Raw genomic sequence first — 22,237 nt, 5'->3', positions numbered from 1 at the left:
TATGAGGACTGCGCAATTCGGCAGAGAAAGCCCGCAGGTCTTTCCATGATCACGAATATAGAGCAGGGTGAGCATCGCGAGATTGCCTCCGGCGGAGTCACCTGCGAAAACTACTTGCTCGGGTAAGGCTCCACACTGGAGGACCCAGCGATAAGCTGCCAGCATTGATTCACGCTGTGCGGGCCATTTCTGAGAGACTGAAAGAGCTGTGCTCTCGTAGATTGAGTTAGCAGATGTCTAGAGCCCAGAGAGTACCGTTTCACTCACGATATTTTACCGCAACAAACACCAATTTCTTTCCACTACTCTGGCCTTTGGCCGCCCACCGTTGATAGGTCTTTAGATATTGCAATGGATGTCCCGATATCATTCCACCGCCATGTGCAAATATTATAACCGCATCACTAGTTCGTATGTCGGACGAATCTGTCGATGGCACAACATATCCGTCAAAGCCATTGTTCCGAATCAAAATCTCGCGGTGATTTCGAGGCTCGCTATACAAAATGCTTCCCAGTGTTGAGAGAGTAGTCCCAACCCAGGCTCTGGCAATCGAGTTCCGAATCGAGAGAGGCTTGAGGGACCCGGGAATAAAGATGGCACAAATCAAAACGCAAGTAGACCGCAGCACAGCAAGACACAAGATCTTCAGTGTGAGCAATGGATGGGCCCGTATCTCCCCCCAGTGAATGGATAACATTTCTTGTAGATTGATCGAGAAGAAACCAAGCAGCGACACTAGGGTTAGAGGAAAATGGTATTTCCCAAGCGATCAAATGTTGGAAGACAAAAGAAGGGAAGGGTTAAGTACCAGGAGCGACTACTGTGTGACTTTCTAGCTACCTCTCCACTTAACGATATACGGCGCCAGTGACTATTTATGACCCGATCTGGTACATTTGCGAGAAAGTATTATCGTCGCACACGAGCCTCTTTGAATGATCGGGAAATCAATGCTCGGCTTACGCAGATGCCTCGGTCTATGGGCATGCGCTTCGGAGAGGGTTGCCTAACCATTCTTCCTTCCAAACATTGTTTGCTCTATTTCAACTATAGACAGTCGTATCATATCTCTATTTATCTAGGTATGGCAGTGTAGGCATTTGTACAGAGAGTTAGTCTAATAATTAGGCTACGGAGAGAGAATGGGTTAAAAGAATACATCATCTCATCTCATTAGCACCATAGACATCTGCATCGAACACAGGCCATCCTTCAGCAATCAACGTTCCGGAGACAAGAACTAGTATTTGGACCTCTTCAAATTGCTGTTTGACTTTAATGACACATTGACACAGACTGCCTAGGAAAAGCTACTCCAATTCCTCCGACTTTGGTGAGATATCCATTGTTTCCTTTGCCGCCTCATGAAGAACCGACAGACTGAGCCTCGGCATCGTCCTGGACAGATGAACCGCTTCGAGAACCGTCTTGGATGATCTAAATATCTCTTCAATCTCCTCCAACGATCTTCCCGCTGTCTCAGGGAAGAAGAAGTAGACAATAGGAATGGCGGCTGCGTTTGTTGCACACCAGAGAATGAAGTACCGATAGCCAATACTTTCGATAGCGACAGGGGTGATTTCTGCAACCAGGAAGTTGAAAAACCAAGATACCGCCGTAGAAATCCCACACACCGGGGCTCGGAGGTGCACTGGGGCCAATTCACTGGCATAAAGAAACGGGAGCCCAAGATAGCCAAGAGAGGCCACGAAATAGAAAAGATACAAAAAGAATACCCCAGACCGAAGAGCAGCGTTGTTATTTGGATTCGAGACCACACCAGTGAGGCAGGCCATGCAAATCGTAAGCCCTATCGAGCTAGACAGCAGCAGCTTTCGGCGACCGAACCGGTCGACCGTATAAGCGCACACGAAAGATCCAATGATGAAGACTGCCTGAGAAGCAGCAGCCAATACAAATGCCTGACGGGGAGGAAATCCAAGCTGCTTCGAGTAGATCGTCGGTGCATAATAGGTGATTGCATTGATGCCAGTCAGTTGCAGCAGCATTTGGACAGTTCCAGCAAGGAGGAGCCTTTGGAGATTTCGTTGTGGCTTCATGTCGAGCAGCGACCGAAGGCTCTTGTTCTCGGACATCTGGAGGGAGAGTAGGATGTCTCGCATGATCTGATCAACTGACTCGGAGTGGGTATCTTCGTCGTAGAGAGCGGCCAGCACGCCCCTCGCTTCCTCAATCCGGTCCACCTTACAAAGCCAGCGAGGGCTTTCCGGGAGATGAAAAATGAACCCACAGACGACGACGGAGAGGAGCGTTGTGAATGCGAGTGGAAATCTCCATTTGACCGACGATTCCGGGGCAAAGGATATGCCAAAGCTAATCCATAGTGCAGCGGAGGTGCCCATGCCAGCGAATATACCAAATGCAGAAACGTGACGACCTCTGCTCTCTGCTTTGACCAGCTCCGATTGCCATAACGAAATCGTCGCGACTAAGCCTCCGGTGCCGAGCCCGAGAATGATACGAGCGACAATGAACTGAGCCAGCTGGAAGGAAGACGCCTGCAGGATAGCCCCGACGGCTTGGATAGCACTGGCGATGAAAATAGTTCGCTTTCGGCCCAGACGGTCTCCGAAGCTGATGCAAGCTAAAGCCCCAAAGGCCCCAAGAAGTGTGAACAATGCAACCACCGTGCCTGTCTCTCAGTGAATGGATGTCATTCCCGACTTCAAGTCACTGTGACATACCTTGTATTGTAGAGTTATGTTGCCTTCGGTCCTCCGGCACGTTGGTAGTGTCCATAGCAGGGAATTGCTCGTTGAAACCTGGCAACCCAAGCACACCACCAGCGCTTGCGGAATTATAGCCAAAAATCATGACCGCAAAGCAAGCCTCCATCCAGACTGCGATACGCAATCTGGATCCTTTCAGTCCAAAATATGACTTCATTTTCAAATATCAAAATTTGACGCGGAGAAACGACCTTGACTAGCGAGTCAGGTAGTGATGGGCAGGCGCGTATTTATATTCAAGTCTTACTTGTCAATTCAACTTCGACCAAGAGAACCTTTAACCATGAAAAATTATATTCTCATAAAGGAATACCAAAATATTGTTAACTCTATACCAATGCCGTCGGCAATTGACAAACATGCAACGAAGTTAACTCTTCGGCCATGACTCCGTTTCCGGTAAGTTAGGGGGAGAGCGGTAAAACCAGAACTGGTTCTTGGGTTAAATGAAGGCAATAATATTCTGGGCCTGAATGCTGTTTTGAAACCTATATGTACTTAATTGCGAGCAGTGCGTGCGTGTTGATCAGCGTCAATTACCTTCATTCACTTCCCAGCGAACCGTATGACGAGACATGGATCTCTACTCATTCCTCGTTTAGGGATTCAATATTCTCGCTTCTAGATCTATAGTACTTCCTACGTCAGATGTCAAGTGAAATATAAAAAGTAACCAAGTCGGCAAAGGTTCTACAATTACCGGCCTTAACATATTTTACTTCATTCTACAGAACATCACTCGAAGATCCTCCACGGCTTATTTTTCAAGCCTGTTTTCTCCTATCACTGAATACTATACCGAAAGCAATCAAGAACCAAAGGATAAAGAAAGCCGAATAAATTCAATTTCTAACAATCGGGTAAATTGAGTTCACCGATAGACCAGAAAAGAACTGACGTGAATATATCAATCACTTTGGCCCATTTAGGATACCCCGGAATGCGCTGTATTTGAGGCCTCTACAAATTCAACCCTGAGGATTGGTCTACTGAGTCCAAAGCTGAAAGCAATTCACCACGCAGTGTCGGCGAACACTGATCTAAACGCTCTCTCAAGCGTTATCCCAACTACCATCCTCGACGATGAGATCTCACAATATTAATATCGAGATATAGATATTTCGTAAGTAAACCGTGGATCAACATTGGTTCAAAGAGGAAGTCCAGATTACACCAGTCGACACCCCCGCAGCTAAAAATGTTCAACCCGGCGACAGCGGCATATGTGTTATACAATATTCTCGTTCTGAAATGCGGCCAGGAAATCACTACCTTGTGCTTCTATTTCCCACATGGCCTCCCTCGTTATGCAGAAAGAAGGAGCAAAAATCATGGCAGGATGCCATGAAAGTCTTGACCAGTATCAATATCCATCGAGCCAACTAGGTCGTTGACCATATCATTAGGGCCAAGAGGGCCGAACTGGAAGTCAAAAGGCAGTTCGAAGTCCGGAATATTCAATCCGAGAGCAAATTCCGAGTCGCCCGTACACAGTCCCTGCGTTGTCTGTAGCGCGTATCGTCTTGGAGTTTCCGAGGGAGGGTTGAAAACAAACTCACTCTCTAGTTCCTGGCCTGATGGGGTCGAGGCTTCAGACATCGATATGGAGAGACCAGTGGTACGAATAATCTTTTCAAACATTTGCAGTGACGACTTGTTCAGTGACGACATTTTGGAAAGCTCACGCAGAAATTCCAACTCGCTGTGGATTCGGAAGATATTGAGGTATTTTTCATGAGTGCTGACTGGAGTCGTTACCGCTTTCTCTATATGCAGTGCTAGTGCAGTACAAGCGCAGGTGTACCTGGATGCCGTTAGCCAATGTGCATTCATAGGTAAAGAACTGGGGGGGCGTACACAAACCATGGGCAATATTGAGCCATTCGATTGGCTGATATTCGACCTAGCATAACATCCAGCTCAAACATGGCGCTCGTTAGGTTCTTATCTGCGAGCTGGTACAGGGCATTCTTCGATGGGCGTAGGTGGCTCCGAAGCATTCGATAAATGACGCATTCGCAAACGTAACATCTAGTATTTAGGTACAGGGCCCAAAAGTTACTTTCGTTCCAATCTTGCACATCGGATACTTTTAAGCCTTCTTGAAGCGAGCGACGCCAGGATGCCATGAAGTCTCTGATTTGCTCAACTGCAGAGCCAGACTCTGACGAAATAAAATCCTTCCAGAATCGGCCAACTGCTCCCAGTAGTTAGTGTAAGAGTTGTCAATCGAGGGAGCTTGGAAATACGAACCACCGAACTGAAGTTTGCAGCTTTCGATGAGAAAAGACTTGTGTAATTCTGGAATAGGGCGAAGAAGGTCTTCGATGTCTGGTGAGATATTTTCCTCCCCCCAGTCATCCTTCGTGAGAGTCGGGGTGTCGAATTCGCCGTGTTGAAACGAGCGCACGGCTTCCAGTCCATGCAGGGCCAACAGCGTATCCCAACTGTATACAACCCACCAGATACGACGGTAGATTTTCCGCGAGTCCGGATCAAAGTTGCTTGCAGTCCTGCTTCGATGCAGGCCCAGCCGGATCGCGATGCGAGCCGCGTTTGAAATCCAGTAGCGGTGATCCTTCTCCATGTCACGTGACACGTGGGACATGGCGAGCAATAGTGAGCCTTGGAGAATCCGGACTTGACTCTTCTCGCCTCCCACGTCATGCAGTAGCTTTGCCCGGGTGAAGAAGCACCTTTGAGCCGTGATATGATCGTCAAACCCAGCGTCATGCAATAATTCAATGGAGGCATGGGGAATGGCACTGGCAAGAATAGCGTGAAGGAGAAACAAGGAAGGTTTCTGCTGTCGATAATCCCTAGTAAATCTGACACGATCAAACACAGGCGCATACGCGTAGACTCGGTCAAAAAATAGCCGAATTAATTGATCACTGTTCATTCCGTGGATTAAAATTTTTAGTGGGGGACCCCGAGAGTTGGTGACTTACCACACGGCTGAGACAGGAATATTGTACACTCCTTTGTGTCTCAAATAGGCGGAATCAACGTCATCTAATTCGGATATCCCCCCAGGGCTTTCTCGCAGGATTCTTTCCGCCAAGTTATTCGAAGTCGAGCGCCCGAGAGCCTCACTAAGGATATAAATGGAACTGATACCCTCATGATAGTCTGCTTCTCCTTCCTCGACCTGTGATGAACCATTCAATCGGGCTAGATCAGGCGAATCGTCACGCATCTGCTGCTCATTAGGCAATCCTGCTGATTGTTCCTCTCGGGCACTGCCCCCGGACGACGGCGAACGGTGAGGCAGTGGTTCCTGCAATGGAGGAAGATTTGTTTGCGTCGTGAACGACATCTCGGGTGGTCTTGTGGGTACCAGTGTTGGCTGAGATGATCGTCAGTGTGGGAAATGAATCCGAGATATTTCTGAGATGACTGACCGGTCGCCCGTCACTCTGATCTGCCCCCAAAGTCGCGTGATTCGTGATGGAGCCATTGGCATGATTTATCGACGGGGTCGCATTGAAAGCATGACTTCGTAGGTCGCCTTCAGCTGCCTTTGACTGTTGGCGTTGAGTAGGAACTTGGCCGTGGATGTTCTTTGGCTTTCTGAAGTTCATATCAGCATCCCAACGCTGTCGATCGTCAAGGCACATGGAACCTTCGATTCTTCTCCCCGTTCGCTACAGCAATGCAGCTATCTGCCCGCTTACAAATGACGCATCTGGAGCACGGTATCCCAGTCCTTGCCGCATCACAACGCACCTTGCGCTCATGGCAAGGCACGCACGCTTGAGGTTTTCTCCCCATTGCTTTCGGTCGATGGGGTTGGTGAGGCTTCCGATGTTCGACGTTGCTGGTGAAGTCCCAACGAAATGTGGCCATTACCGAGTGAGGTGGTCCGAAAGGAAAGGCTGGTAGGCACTACCTCATTCGAGGTTGATGATATAAGGAGGTTGGCATTGGAAGCGGGGAAGCGATCCGCTAAACCTTAATGCTTCCGGGGTAATCCACACTACTAGTCCTACGAATGCGGGGCTCGAGCATGTATCCGCCCTTTCTGTTCATGTTGGAATCGGAGCCGCCAAGCGCCCCGTATTTGTGTGCTTGGTGGCGCATCTTGTTGGTGTCTATGACACATACGGCAGGTCAAACCGCGCAGTGTACAATATCCTGAATAATGGGAATTGGATGATTGCTGGTTTGTAATATGCCTGGTTGGGGTATGTAGTCAGCTCTGGACCCCATACTAGCGGAGACACCCTCATAAAGGCGACTGATTGGTATTATCTCCATCGTTCTCACTACTAGTACCTTGATCGGGTCAGTTGACGTACGTTGGTGGCCGCCTTCACGGAAAGGTAAAGAACAAACACCTGGAAAGGCCGATGTAACACGATCTAGCGTGCCATTGGTTGCAATCTCGGGTAATGGCAATTCTACCCCACTTTCCAAAGTTGACCGCGTATTCGGCTTTCGCTCTCCCTGTATTTGGTACGGTACAGTCTGGAGAAACAATACACACAGACGAATTGCTGTCGACGCGCACAGCAATATCTATTAGACCTTAAATATCAGCCTGCATGGACTATGATCCCGGTAATTTCTTGTTGGTCCCTACCGTTGGCTGTTCGTCTCGACCAGTCCCTCATCTTCTCTAAAATTCCGTGTTGTTTCTTTGCTCCCGCCCCTCTCCGACACTTTCCCAATGCTAGCAGCCAGAATAACTTTTGAGACTCTTGCCTCGTTGACAACCAATGACCGGTTGAGGCTTTGTGTGGCGAACATTGTGGCTAGAGATTTTCCCATTACTGGTTTTCGCTGGCCTAATTCTGTAGGCCTTTAGTGCTAGTTCTACGCAGTTAGACTATCCGATAATGGATGGATGCTATTGAATTCCGTTTGGTTTTTGCTTGCGCGTAGATCAAAGCCACTGCACGCAGAATTCTATGAGGGCCGAGAAGTTCCTGTGTAAGCAAGAAACGTTAACTCATAATCAAAGGCATTCCTGTCGCCGAGCAGAACACGTCAAAATATAATTGCAACAGTGACACGTGCCTTCAAATGACGGATTGAATGCCAAAACGCAGGCACCGGAGATGGAACCCCACGTCGCCAGGGGTTTGAGGGTTAGTAAATTGAAATTACTGTTCCAGCTTGGGCATTCCGTGTCGCTGGCTTGCGCCTATATCGGTTACCCTCGCGGGATGGCCCACGATCTAGTGGCACAACAGAGCCCTACCACCCACAGGATCTCGTCTCCCTGCATCCTTGGAGTCGTTACTTACCCCTTGTATCTGGGCGTTTTAGCATCGTAATTCTCTGGATTATGTTTTACTACAGTGTAATCTATGCCGGGAAGTTGCAGCACACCTCGGTTTTCTCATGACGGGAGATAGAAGAATATGGCCGGGTTGGACATACGATTCGCCCCTGTCAGCCTTAAACAGGATGAATTGGAAATCCGTAAGTACGGGTAGTCATAGTGAGCACATGCGGGATTTCCTCGTTCGTTTTGTCAGGGCGCTTGAGGAAAAAATATGTCCGAGAGATGGGTTTTCTCAGGCACCGCTAACATGTATCTCTCAGGACAGAAGGTAAATGAGACTCATGAGTCTGATAAGTGTCACGTCTGCGATGAAGAGAGCAGCTAGCTCCATGTGCAGACACCTCTCGATAACCGGCAGGACAAGCGTGATGTCTGCTACTAGAAGGCCATGACCTCAAGCGATACCTCAAGATCTGCGCCGGCAAGGAGACATCCACTTGCCTTCCATGGTGCTATTGTCGTTCGCTACTCATCAGCATCTGCCAAATTGGGAATAATGCTTACATCTGCCGGTGTTGTGGCCAAGACGCTTTCTTTCATACATGCAGGGGGCCTTGTGCGTGAACACGCAGTGTAGACGGTATATCGGTCAATTTCAGTGGCTTCCAAGTTCATTTACCCGACGTACAAGGTATATTCTAGTATGCGAACAGTCACCCCCCCCTCCAGCAATTTGCATCTTTGATAAAAAGAAAGATGATATAATGTAGTCCTGCACATAACACAGACAATCCAAAAGCACTTGTCCAAGATGCTATATCCCGGTTCGCCAAATGCCGACCAAGTAGGCATTTACCGGCCAACAGAAGTGAAACCCGTCTGGTGACGAAGACATCGTAGCTACCCTGTCGAGGCAGACTCCATAATACACCGGTCGGATTTCAAAAGGTGCTGCAATACACCGGCTGGGCAGAAGCAATTGTTGATGAATATAAATCCAAGTCTGTCACCCGCTTCATCAATGATCTTCAGCCAAGCTATCTTTCCCTTTTTGCTCCAGACATAGTCTTTCCACTATACTCCGTACATCCAAGTACATCATTACGCCCATCATGACAGTCGATACCAACATATACGATGCCGTCATCGTGGGAGCGGGGTTTGCCGGAATCTATCAATTGCACCGATTCGTGAACATGGGCATGTCTGTCAAGCTGATCGACAAGGCGGGAGGCCTCGGAGGCACATGGTACTGGAATCGGTACCCAGGAGCTATGAGTGACACCAATTCAGTTGTCTATCGCTATTCCTGGGACCCCGAAGACCTGCGCGAGTACAAATGGCCGAGACATTACGTGCGCCAGCCCGAAGTGTTGGCCTACCTCGAGCATGTGGTGGAGCGCTACGACCTTGAGAAGTACATGCAATTCAACACCGAGCTGGTTGGCATGGAATACGATGAGGTTCGGAAGTTGTGGAAGATCGAAACCCCCAATGGGCCCCTCACAGCTCGTTATGTGGTGACGGCCCTTGGTTTGCTCAACCGCCAGAACTGGCCGGATATTCCCCACATGAAAGACTACCAGGGCGAGATCCACCACACCTCCAACTTTCCCAAAGAGTACGACTTCACCAATAAACGGGTCGGTGTCATTGGGTGTGGGTCTACGGGCGTTCAGGTCATCACCGCGCTGGGACCCCAGGTGAAGCATTTGACATGTTTCCAACGACGCCCCCAGTACAGCGTCCCCGCCGGGGATGCACCCGTGACGGAGGAATATCGGGATTACCTCAAGGAAAACTACGATCAGATCTGGGATCAAGTCAGGGGGAGCTTTGTTGCCATGGGATTCGAGGAAAGCACCGTCTCGGCTCTGGAAGTGTCCGACGAAGAGCGTGAACGCATCTACCAGGCGGCGTGGGATAAGGGCAATGGGCTACGCTTTATGTTTTGGACGTTCAAGGACCTGACCACGAGCGAAGCGGCCAACAAAACGGCCTGCGATTTCATCCGCCGTAAGATCGACCAGATTGTCAAGGATCCCAAGAAAGCCCGAAAACTGAAACCGACCGAACTGTACGCACGACGGCCGCTCTGCGATTCCGGGTACTATGAGACCTTCAATCGCGCGAATGTGGACATTGTGGATGTCAAAGCCACGCCCTTTGTGAAATTTACGCCCACCGGGATCCAAACGGCGGATGGCGTGAACCACGAACTCGATACGGTGATCTGCGCGACCGGATTTGATGCGGTGGACGGCAGCTACTCGCGACTGGGGATCCGAGGCCGTGGTGGCAAGACGCTGCAGGCTCACTGGGAAACTGAGCCCCGTACTTTCATGGGCTGCGCCATGGCCGACTTTCCCAACTTGTTCATGGTGAATGGCCCCCGAACGGTCTTCGCGAATATCCCCCCGTCCATTGAATCGCATGTGGAATTCATTACCGATCTCGTGGCCCATGCCGAAGCGCAGCGAAACGGCGCGAGGCAATCAGTGGAGGTCGAAGTAACGAAGGAAGCGGAGGATCGATGGGCAAAGTCGTGTACCCAGGCTAGTGAGGGAAGCCTGTTTACCAAGACCGATTCGTGGATCTTTGGTGCCAATGTGAAGGGCAAAAAGAAGGCCGTCCTCTTTTATTGGGGTGGTCTCGGTACATTCCGCAAGATCCTTCGCGACGAGAGGGAGGGTGGCTATAAGAGCTTCATCCCAATCCAGTGATGGGCGTTGGTGGTACTACCAGAATGTTCATTCTTCACATGTGCGTTGAAATTCACGTCCAATACATTGATTACTTTGTACTACATCTCATGGAATCCCTCGTATCTCACTGTACTTTGCTATGCGTCAAGTTCAGCCTGCTCGATGATAGTCCCTGCCCAACCCCGATGTTCCTTCACCGCAATAATTACTCTTAGTTATGTCAGTGCGTAAGGTATGGTCACAACGTAGTTATGTGACACCAGAGTGGAATAACCATGGGCCAACACTACTAGTTACTCTAGGTTCACTACACCAGAATTCAGAACCGGCGCCCGGGTCTCAGATTCACAGATTCTCTCGGTCAAACAAATAACTGCTAGACCAGAAAAAGTGTGATCGCACCTATTAGGCTTGATACAGTACAGTCCGTCTTGGTATCTTTCCACATTGACACTTTCTCAAGACCTTGTGCCACGGCCGTGCTAGTCCTCCTCCTTAAGCTTCTATGGCTGCAGACACCTTTCAGAGGATGACCATCACGAACTCATTTTGCCCGAAATACCGGACAAAGTGGTGTGGAGCATATGCCGTAGCGTTGTTCCTGAATTACGAATATACTAGGATCAGGAAGCAAGGCCACCTTGGGGAGGGGTGGTCGCAACATGCAAGTGCTGGTCCAAGTTGACATTCTGTTGTTTATACTGGCGGCTACAATCTATCATTTTCTTAAAGACCTGAAATGGTTACCTAAAGTGCGCCTAATAAATTTCTTGGGACCTAACAACAACATGATCCGCTTCGTACGTGAATATAACTGACTTACCAATCCTCAATCGACTTCTAACACATGCAAAGGAAACAAATCCAGCCAAACTCCAAGAAGAACTCAATGAAATGATCGGTATGATCATCAGCATAATCATCCTCCTTGCCACGCCACTCTCAGGTAATACTGTGACAATATGTTTTAATCGCAAAGAGAAAAATGCTCAGGCATGAGTTGTGCCATTTCTTTCGGTTCTTGGTATACCAGATGATCCAGATGTTTTTGTCATCTATCTTTTTGGAATTTCGTGCTGAACACTCCTAGTCACTATCGCATACATGATGCAGCAACAACTAAAAAAATGGGATTTTACTACTTTCGAATCTTACAAAAATTCTTTAACCACAGTATCTGCAACTTACGGTACCCACGTATGGATCGGAGCGAATGGGTGTTGACCGTGAGCGAATTGCTCAACATTTCTTACCAGAGCCGCAATACTCGTGCTATTACTGGGTATATCCTTCACTTCAGGCTGGGTCTTATGGACGCGAAGTAGTCATATGTCACTCCTTAAAAGAGCATTTTCTCCATTTGTTGGAGGGCATACCCTTAATGGGACTTGCCTCTGACGTGACATACGTACAAGACCCAAGCGTCGCTATCTAAAAAGATCCTAGGCCTCTGTGCTTCGGCCTTAGTAGCGGTCGGCGGCACTTGTAAGGTCACTTAGGAAGCTAAAGCCCGTTCATACATTCTGACTCAACGGAGGGTCTAGCTAGACAATTACTAGCCAACTCTTTGTGTGATGTCCATCACTGTGAGCAGAGATCAATTGGAGTGTTGTTGTAATATTAAATCATAATCCAACATGCGGCCCGCAGCCGACCACGCCGGCGAACATAACGCGCGGAGCCAGAGTTATATTGATTCGTTGAGCAGCTTGGTGTATACAGGTAGAGTGATGGTGACATTGGGATTCATTTACACTGACCCCTTACCGAAGCCATGTGCGGTATACGAGAACTATATACCTAAGTATGTACACCTGAGATCGTCAACTTCCTGACACCAAATTGAAGCCTCATCACAGCCTCTCGTGGCCAATTGCCGCTCCCATTGTTAGGCTGCTCTTATGGTGCACGAAGACGAAACGGCTACGACACCTCGGCAGAGTACGATACGTCCTGAACCGTCTTCGCCCTCGGCATGATGTCTGGTATACTTTTCTCACCTCCGTTTGAGCAACACGCCACTAGCACGTCTCGAATTTTCTTCCGCTATTCCAGGACCATGGGTGTGTTGGTAAGAACTGCAATAAACATTCCCGGAGCTGCTTCGGGCCACTGTGTCTTTCTTGAGGCTGCCTGGGCCCACAGTGCTCAGGTACTGATTTTGTCTGTACTAGGCCTCACTGCTATATAGTATCTTGCTCCGGCCCAAGCTCCAAGGATAGTATCTGCACTGGCCCGGGTTGTATGACAGAAGATGGTGACTGTGACGTGAAAGAGGCCGAATACTGTACTGAATAGATTAGTAGTACCATAATCACTCCGGCTTCCATCTGTTCTACCCAGACAGTGACAGCAGCAGCCTGTAAGACAAGTATTGCTGGCAGTGCAAACGGAACCACTGTCACCAAGAAAGTCGACAAGGATAGTTTGGTCGAAGGAGCTGTGACATATATGATAACGACGTGCCAGCCGATGCTGCAGACGATTCTATTGTCGGTTCTCTCGAAAGCTACTACTCTAGTTATTGGTCCGCTGTAGATGCGACTTCCGCCAGCTCCTCGAGATATTTACCTATGATACTATAGCCCCTAAGCTTAGGGATCAAGTTGCCTGAAGTTAGCGACGGTCGTACCTAACCTTGGGGGCCACAACACTGGAGATCAAAGTAGAAAAGTCGTAAATATCTTTGGAACGCGACTGAACTAGTGAATTATCCAAGTATTTCAAAACCTATGATTGGTTGATATACATTGCGCCCACCACCGTATTGCTCGGAATTTTAACCCGTTACCCGTCGATATCCGAGCACTTAGACCACTATGACTGGTAGGTAATAAAGTGGGATCTAAGCAATAGATTCAATTGGCTTATCTGATAGTAAAACTTTTTGTTCGTTTGTTACGCTGCCGCGTTAGTACGTGCAGTCGCTTTAACCCCCCCCCTTCCCCTTCATCCCTGCGCAAGGGTTTTGCCCCGCTCATGCACTAAATACCCTGCACGGCAGTTGAATCGATACACTTAAATATAACCACCGATTCCACCCTTCCTTTTTCTCTCTCTCAGTTCATTTTCTGGCCAGCTTAACTTATCGCAGTCGAACGATCCACGGTAGAAATGTCGAAAGGTCATTCACGGGAACTCCTCCTCGTCTTCCTTCCATTGCCAGAACCCAAGGAAGCAATTGACTTCATTCGCCAGCAATTTTCTACTATAGAGGTGGCATTCTTTGAGATTCCCCCTGGTACATTGGAGCTCACCGATGATATTATTCCTTCTGGTTAGAGGACCGCTTGGCAGACCCAATCACAATTACAGCTAACCGGGAGACTTAGATTTACTTCAGAGGGTAACCATTATGACGACAGCTTTTGGTGTTGTACCGCATCCCGATCAAACTCCTCGGTAAGCCACTTGGATCCACTGTGAAAGTATCAACGGACGGTCGCTGATGATGTCGGCGTAGGCTGAAGTATTTGCACTCTTTCTCGGCTGGTGTGGATCATCTGATCAACCATCCTATCTTCCGTGACACGAACATACGCATGTCCACAAGCTCGGGGATCCACGGGCCGCCAATTGCGGAGTGGGTGGTCATGAATTGGCTTACCTACTCAAGAATGTATTCCAAGATTCTAGAAGCCAGTAGCCAGCATCGTTGGCTGACGTTCAAGGAAGTGACTCAATGGGGGGTTGATGACCATGTGGGCCAGACTGTCGGCATTCTAGGATATGGTAGCATTGGACGCCAAGGTAAGACAAACACATGAAAGAATAATATCCTCTTCTTCGCCACCGCAGTGAGTGGTGTCTCGTTTTCCACTTTGATGGCTAATATCAATTAGTTGCTCGTGTTGCATCTGGTCTCGGTATGAGAGTCCTGGTATACACGGCACAACCAAGGCGAACGCCAGAGTCGCGAAAGGATACTGGATTTATCATCCCAGGGACAGGAGATCCGGATGGTCTGATACCTGAAGCGTGGTATAGCGGGCGAGACAGATCATCACTTCATGGTTTCTTGGCCCAGGGCTTAGATCACCTTGTGGTCTCTCTTCCCTTGAACACGGGAACTGCCAATCTGATCGGTAAAGAGGAGTTAGACATCATGTCTGCACATTGCAAGTCCACCGCTCAGAAGCCCTTCTTAACCAATATATCGCGAGGCAAGGTACTTGACCAGGATGCCCTGCTATCGGCACTGCAGTCAGGGGCCTTGGGAGGTGCGGCGTTGGACGTGACTGACCCTGAGCCACTGCCAGTGGACCATCCACTCTGGGAACAGCCAAATGTGAACATCGGTTCACACATGAGTGCATTCGGGAAGCGGTACTGGGCTCGCTCACTAGAGATTCTACGCCTCAATTTGGCCCGTATACGTGAAGGAAAGGAGTTGATCAACGAGTATCATAGGTGTTGATTTAGCGATCGAACCAGTCAAACATCTGCTCTACAAACGAGGTCCATGAGACCAAAGCTAATTAAGCCTCTGTTGTGGTGTGCTCCCATGGATTCATGAAAGACGAAAAGGAAATCGAACAAACGGTTTATTCCCTCACGGCTGCTAGTGAAAGATACACGTTGGTCTAGACAGGTGGGAGCCAGGCAACCTTGGTGACTAATGCTAAAGTTCTGCTATGCAGGCTCTGCTATTGGCGAAGCTTCAGTGATGTCCTAATCATGGTAAAGTCGGTCAATCGAATAGCTAATACATGCGAGATCTCTATTCCCGACTGTCGTCCCGTCCATGCAATCAATCTCGGAGGAGAGGAACAATTATCTATAATGCATTTTTATCTCTGTCCGCATATTTCCATTGATTCCTTGCTATCAATATGATGTGATTCATGATACTGATTACCAGTTTAGTGAGGTGGGTTACAATAAAGAAAATAGAGACCAGCAGAGAGAAAGAGACGGTGGCATTTCTGAATACTACGGAGTCATAAAATTTCCATCATTCTATTCTATTATACTCTATCATGAATGCAATCCTTATCAAAGGCTTTCTAAGAAATATATATAATATAGACTACCCATTCTAGTAGCTTAAGGGCTTTTGTAGCAAAGGCTGGACCTCAGCGTAGCCCATCGTACGAATATAAGCACGATTTCCATGTGCAGCGGGAATGATCGCTATGCAAAACCAGACCTAAATGAACACACTGACCTTTCTGCATTGAGTCCGATATGTATCTGCCTGACATTGAATATTAGTAATACAAGCTCTATGTTTCTATTTCAATAAGTCTTGCTTATATTACTGAATAAGCTTTGGGTTGGAAAGTACACAAGGTACGTTCATCTAACCGTGAGCACCCCAAACTGTCATCGGATATCTGGGTGTCATACAGTACAATCCGGTTTAAACCCCATTTGTTGAAGGTTGTACTATGGGATGCTGTAAATAAGGTGGCTCAACGTCATTATAGATTCTACATCCTAATCACTATTTGCATGTGTTTTGGTCAAGAAATAGGAAGAATAGAAATGGCTCAAGGTTGTAGATATAAGAATAGAAAGACTGTAAGAGTCTCGCAAAACCACGTGATACATAAAAACAAAGCAAAAACAATCATTGAACAAATATGGTTCCAGAAAAGGCAACTCCGATAGGATATCCACCGAAGGCTCCCAGGTGGATATAGATATCTTCTCCCCGTCACGGAGCCACGTATAGCACAGTATAGCCCGAGACCAGGAGCCAGATCACCACTAGCCAATGCCATTGTCCTGGAAGAAGTCATCTATATATATGGAAATATAACGTAAGGCTGAAACCGTCATGGTACTGCCATGATCGCAAGAGCAAGTCTTAAAGGCACGCCAGCTTCGAAGCAGAACCAGTACCCCTGGCCTACGCTCGTCATGAATCAACCAGGGCTGCCAGGGACTTATGGCTTTAAGGGTCAAGACGTGCAAAGGCGCTGGAAGAACCATTCTCCCAAACTCAGTTGACTTTTCAGGTTCGTGGGTGCAGTATCAGGCTGCCGTGCGCGGTCATTTATCAAGCTTATCCTCTACCTGAAGCAAAGGCAATTCTATTATCAGTATACAGTGAGTTGAAAAACCTTGGAGCTCATACCGTCATAAGGAGGGAGGCCTCTCAGCCAGTTTGTCAAATTAATCAAGTTCAAAAGAAATCGAGGGAGGTTCATGACGAGATCGGCAAGCTTAAGTAACCCGTCAGAGATATCTTTCGTGGAAGAGTCCATGGTCACAGCGGTTCTCTGTTAAGGCAATACTCAAAGGAATAGTCACTGTTTGAAATGTAGAGTAATGTGGAGGTGATGGGTCGAAAGAATATGGGGGAAAACCCAGTTATATACGTCTCGCCAGGCGGGAAACTTCCCTTAGCTATTGTAGGTCACTATTCTGGGGGCTGATCACACTAGCTGTGATTAGGAATAGCATATTGAAGGTACTTAGTGTTTATTCCAATTTTGGAAATGGTTGGTTGTGTGCTCTTGGGGTGAGCTTGTGTAGGTAGGGTAAACTTGAAAAGGTTTCCACCCTACCAGGGTCTGGTGAAATGGGATAAGCTCTCATGAAGAGACAGCAGGCATCCACAATATCTAAAAAAAGCAAAATTTGGAAAAAGGGAACCAGAAAGGCATCGAATTGGGGCTCTTCCAGACGGACAGGGGACGGCGACTGCTTAGGAGCTTTGCTTAGATCCAGAATCATTTCCACAAGTCGGTGTGCGTTCGTATGAAACACAAATTCGAATTGTGGTAAATGGTAAAATACCAGTTAGGTCCATTCCCTTCAACAGATCATGGGCGAATAGAAGACGGTGTCGACAATCAAAAGCGGTAGGTCGGTGGTGTCTGTAAATACAGTATAAAGAGGCAGAGAACGACAAACTTTGCCAATTCTCAAACAACAGACGACAATCCTGCTTCGTATCGGGCCACTAAGACCACGAAGCTAACGATCAAAAAAATTTCCTAGCAACAGATTTCTCCTGGGAAACTGTCATAAGGGAGGCTGAATACAGACAATCTCCCTGAAAGGAGTAAACAAGGTTTGAGGCTACATGCAGCCACCATGCAGCTTTGGATAGAATCACCTCGAATGTCCAATTTCAAAGTTTTCAATGTTGATATCTGTCTTGTCTTTTCCTTTTCCTTTTCCTTTTCCTTTTTTTTCTTTTTTCTATTGTGTACCTGCAGTGTTATTACAGCCAACGGCGATCAAGTCTTGTGGGCTGGACTACCGTTCCTCCCGGACCTAACTCACTCAACTTCAACAAGATCATTGTTGGCCTGGGCACTATATCTCCTGGGCTCTGTAGCTTATGGTTTATGTTTTTTATTTGACGTTTCTTCTACAATTTCTGTTTTTTCCCCTTGTTCTTTTGCTCAGTAGAGCAACTCGCTTCTAGCATAGACAAGACATGGATATATTTTCCCTGACCATTGGTCCGCACCGTAGGAGCCACTGTTGGTTCATCGCTTCGTGTTTTTCCCTCCAGAAGGCTCATCCAGTACTCATTGGACTTCATGACATTAAACTTTCGGTACTACATGAAGACAGACTGTGTCGTCCTTGGTCACCGGATGTCTGTCGAGTCACTGATGACGTTCCTGGTTCCATGGCTGGATTCTCCACAGTGGATAGTGGGGCCGGAAGAAATGAGTTGGTTCATTGATGCATGTCTTGAGCGGAAGGCATCGGTCCCAACCGAGGTGATTATGGGCTCGGACGTTAGCCTTCGCTAATCCCTCGAGCAGCAGTCCTTCCCGTCCGCCACGGGCCATTCCACGGAAGAAGCGGTGAATCACATTTGATCTGGTTGGATATCCTGGGAGTCGGGTCCACAGAGCCATGTAAATCCCGTGGGTTGCGCCGCGCCAGTTTGAAGGGATGTTCGTTAAGGTTCGGGTACCCTATCTACCTCCGTAGGCTTGGAGTTTGAACTGCCTACACGTGGGGGATGTAGCAGCGATCCTCTACGGCCCATGTATGCCATGCGATGGGTCCATTGCTGTAGGGACTATATACAGCTGAATCACAGTCACACCCGATTTTGTAGGTGGGTTAGCGCCTCGGTCGCGTTTAATCATGCCGTGTGTCCCTGCATCCACGGAGTACTTCGGACGATCAAACTCTCGAGCCTGTATTCCTCATCCGATGCTTGGCCCTGTCTAGTTTAGATAACCTGGTTTTTGGGAACAGTACATCAGATTGGGTGATACACAGGTATGTGGCCATCCTCAAGCCAAGACGGCGTGGCTGTGTGCTATGCGCGACTGTGCGATGCTTCTAGGATTGGCACGGGATACTAAGACATTTGGGCTCGCTGTTGGTTCGGGGAAGTTTGACCGTCCACCACTTGGCCTGCATACAAAAGTACGAAAGCAAGAGATGCGACACGAGAGGCGGTCGTACCTTTGCCGTCCATGCATGCATGAATGGGAAGTGATGGCGCGAGTTGGGAGCCAGGTCCATCATCAGGGGGCACTTGAGTCGAACCCACAGCATTGCTTCGCCTCGCTTAGCTTCCAGCTTGGAAACCAAACACGAGCAAAAGTACGGACCTACCTGCAGGATCGACAGGATAGCGGTTGTCAATGCCGCTCAGATTTTACTATACCTCCCAACTCTGCACAGCCTTTGCCAGCTGTCCAGGCTAGCCCGAGTTGTTGTTGATGTATCCCCACTCTGGCAAGGGCCCAGATAAATGAATAGATTAATCAATACACAGATAAATCAATAACAGTGTGATGATAGAAAGTCCTCCGGATACTAATAAAACTATTTGTAAGATACTCCTCAAGGTCACCAAGAACGGAATGTCTGATTTTATCTTACGTTATCTTTACAGGTTTTTCTAAAACGAAGATTTTCTCTCCGGTCGCCCAACCGTTGACAACTTACAGGCCCACTTTAATTAACTTAACATAATCCATAACCGGCTCAGCGAAATGTGCTCCCCCGGTTACCCTTGGTCTTCTAGCACATTTTCTCATCCTAAGATCCCAACAATAAAACAGGGCAGGAACTTAACATGGCCGAGCCGCAGGCCCGCTGCCCGCTCCCCGGTTACGTTAGCCTAGACGCGCCGACGGATTGCCATCCACAATGAGGATTCCCCATCAGGGTTGGCTGTCGGTTAGCTTACATCGGCATGGTGCTTAATTTAATGTCTTCCAGGAACCATCGTATGAACTGTCGATCGTTGGACACTGCAAATGGTTGTAACGTATATGGATTGCATTCCAAGACCATCCCACCCCAGAGTACCTGGATCCACGAGATGAGAACATGATGGAGTAAGATTTAATCACCAACCGCTGGACGTTGCTGCCTTCAGGTCTGGGCTCCGGAACGGGAACGGTTGGCCAACAGATCCTTGTTCCTGATGGCTTATTGGACCATTGCTTTCGTCCAATTTCCCTTGACCATCGGATCCTGGGTGGGTATTCCGAGATCTTCTTCGCCGCATGAAAAACATCTAATAGTATGATTAAATTAAATCTGCGTAAGCCAAGGAGCAGGTGCTGACAAGAGCATTTTACGAGAAACCATCGACCAATGACCTCAGTGCTGTACGTACCTGAGCTCCGTGCAGAGAACCCGTTGCATAACCTTTCATGCATATGGCGAGGTCGACCACGACAGAGAATATTCTCTGTTCAGCTAGGCCCAACTGCGTAATAGTCGGGGACTTCCGCTCCATCGTATATAACACGTCGGATCCGAGTATAAGGATAGACGCCCCATGGAGCCGCGTGACCATGTATCCATGATTTTGAGTTTGGCCGGACACAACAAGAAAGTTGCTCTTCTTGGAAATGAAGACAACGAGTGAAGGGGAAAGGGAGATTAGCAAAGTCCACGCCAACTATGCCAAGCATAGCCCGACGCAATTCCATTAGCATGCTAATCTTCTGAAGTGTAGGCTATCAGGGCTGCGTCTTCACGCATAGCCAAAATGGCCATCACCCCAGCAATGAGGAGTTCGGAATCTACATTACCAGCAGATAGATGATCTTCGTAGATGAAAAAGTTAGCATTGGTCTCAATCTGCGCCAATTCCCTATGAGGCCTCAGTATCTTTCGGTTATGTTTCTCCCGCACACTTAATCTCCCTTTCAAACAATAGTTTCGTACTAATACACTGTGCCTCGACTACAATAAGTGCCTTTATCAAGTCATGACCCGTACATGAGGTTCGAAGCAACTATTGTTGAAGTACCATGCAGTTATCTGGGCTTTTATTGCCAAGGGCAACCCAGAGAGCGACAACATTGGTCTTTGCCCTGGACTAGTTAGGTACAAGGGTAATCAAGCGCTTTGACATTACGAGGCACACTGTCAGAGGTCCTCAATGCTCATCTTATGATCATGCGCTGGCATACAGTCCTCCTTTTTTTCTTTTTTTTACTTTTAGTTATAGGGCCTTCACACAAGCAGGCCCAGTATTGAGTAGTTAGTACTGTTGTATTTCTTAAATGTATAAATCAGAATAAACAAGTAAAAATAAGAGAAGGGTGATCCACTATTCCATGGCTTTCATTCTATTCGGACGGAAATACAGAGAGCTTGGCCACAAACAGGGCGCGAAAACCAGGGTTTGGGAAGATCCTGTTGAATCAGCTTCGGAAGTGTGAGTTGTACAGAGACAAATGAATGTAAGAAATGATTCTACACTGTTGAGAGGCTGCTTTTCATTCTACGTGACAAGCGAACCGGATTGTTGTTTCAGATCGAGCATCATAGCGCAGTGGCGCCTACTACTAGTAGCCATTTGCTGACTACAATTCAAAATAGTTGTTAATCCACAGGGATCAAGAATGATTACATATGAACGGCTTGCTGTCTTCCTAGGTCTGGTGCTGTTTTAGCGCTTTCCCCTTTTTTCTGTTTTGTTATTTTGTCCCATTTCGTCCCACTTCGGCTCACTTCGGCTCACTTCGGCTCACTTCTGCTCACTTCGGCTCACTTCTACTCACTTCTGCTCACTTCTACTTACTTATCACAATCCTATCTGACTTTTTCTTATTTTTTCTTTTTTTCTTGTCTAGATGTAGGGTGGAATTACATTTTCTGGAGTTCTATGTTGATGTCTGGACAGGGAAATGTCTGCTATCTCCATATTCATCGACTATTGGTAAGTGAAACGGTTCTAAATGATGTCCTTACACTAACCCAGGCGTTGTTACTGGAGATGGAACTTGTACTATAGTTGGAATGCTAGATATGAAGCGTACTGTTACAGACCCTTGTCTAGCATACCTTATCGAGAAAGCGGACACGAAAGGATAGAAATAATAGAATACTAAGGGCCAGAAACAGCTACGTGATCACCAGCAAAGAGTTATTGAAATATTCGACAATACTGTTAGCGAACAGCTGATATCAGTCTTATTATATAATAATCTATCTCGGGATCTATTCTTATGGGACTATATTGGGAGTATACAGTACTGTATACTATAATTAAATATACTATACTATCTATTCTATGGAGAGTTATCATAAAAGTAGATAATTCAGAACATATAATGATATTTATTTATATATTTAGTCCAGTTCTTTGT

The 22,237-nt window shown here is 47.6% G+C and overlaps 3 protein-coding genes across 3 annotated transcripts; 2 read left to right on the top strand and 1 right to left on the bottom strand.

The window, feature by feature from the left end:
• Window positions 1-1,313: 1,313 nt before the first annotated feature.
• Window positions 1,314-2,910, bottom strand: ABOM_002073 (sugar porter family MFS transporter; the record flags this gene model as incomplete). The annotated part of the gene is made up of 2 exons (XM_022529203.1): window positions 1,314-2,656; window positions 2,709-2,910. 2 exons carry the CDS (start codon window positions 2,908-2,910, stop codon window positions 1,314-1,316), a joined length of 1,545 nt encoding a protein of 514 aa, XP_022392421.1.
• A 6,188-nt stretch (window positions 2,911-9,098) lies between these two features.
• ABOM_002072 (flavin-containing monooxygenase) lies at window positions 9,099-10,709 on the top strand (the record flags this gene model as incomplete). Its single annotated transcript, XM_022529202.1, has 1 exon — window positions 9,099-10,709. The coding sequence occupies one exon, from the start codon at window positions 9,099-9,101 to the stop codon at window positions 10,707-10,709; it is 1,611 nt and encodes a 536-aa protein (XP_022392420.1).
• Window positions 10,710-13,805: 3,096 nt separating this feature from the next.
• ABOM_002071 (D-isomer specific 2-hydroxyacid dehydrogenase family protein) lies at window positions 13,806-15,108 on the top strand (the record flags this gene model as incomplete). The annotated part of the gene is made up of 4 exons (XM_022529201.1): window positions 13,806-13,968; window positions 14,024-14,093; window positions 14,155-14,441; window positions 14,534-15,108. The coding sequence occupies 4 exons, from the start codon at window positions 13,806-13,808 to the stop codon at window positions 15,106-15,108; spliced, it is 1,095 nt and encodes a 364-aa protein (XP_022392419.1).
• Window positions 15,109-22,237: the final 7,129 nt, after the last annotated feature.

Source organism: Aspergillus bombycis (assembly GCF_001792695.1).
Source record: "Aspergillus bombycis strain NRRL26010 chromosome Unknown contig00014, whole genome shotgun sequence".
Lineage (NCBI taxonomy): Eukaryota > Fungi > Ascomycota > Eurotiomycetes > Eurotiales > Aspergillaceae > Aspergillus > Aspergillus bombycis.
Note: the sequence above shows the minus strand (reverse complement) of the source record. Positions and strands in the feature narration are given on the sequence as shown.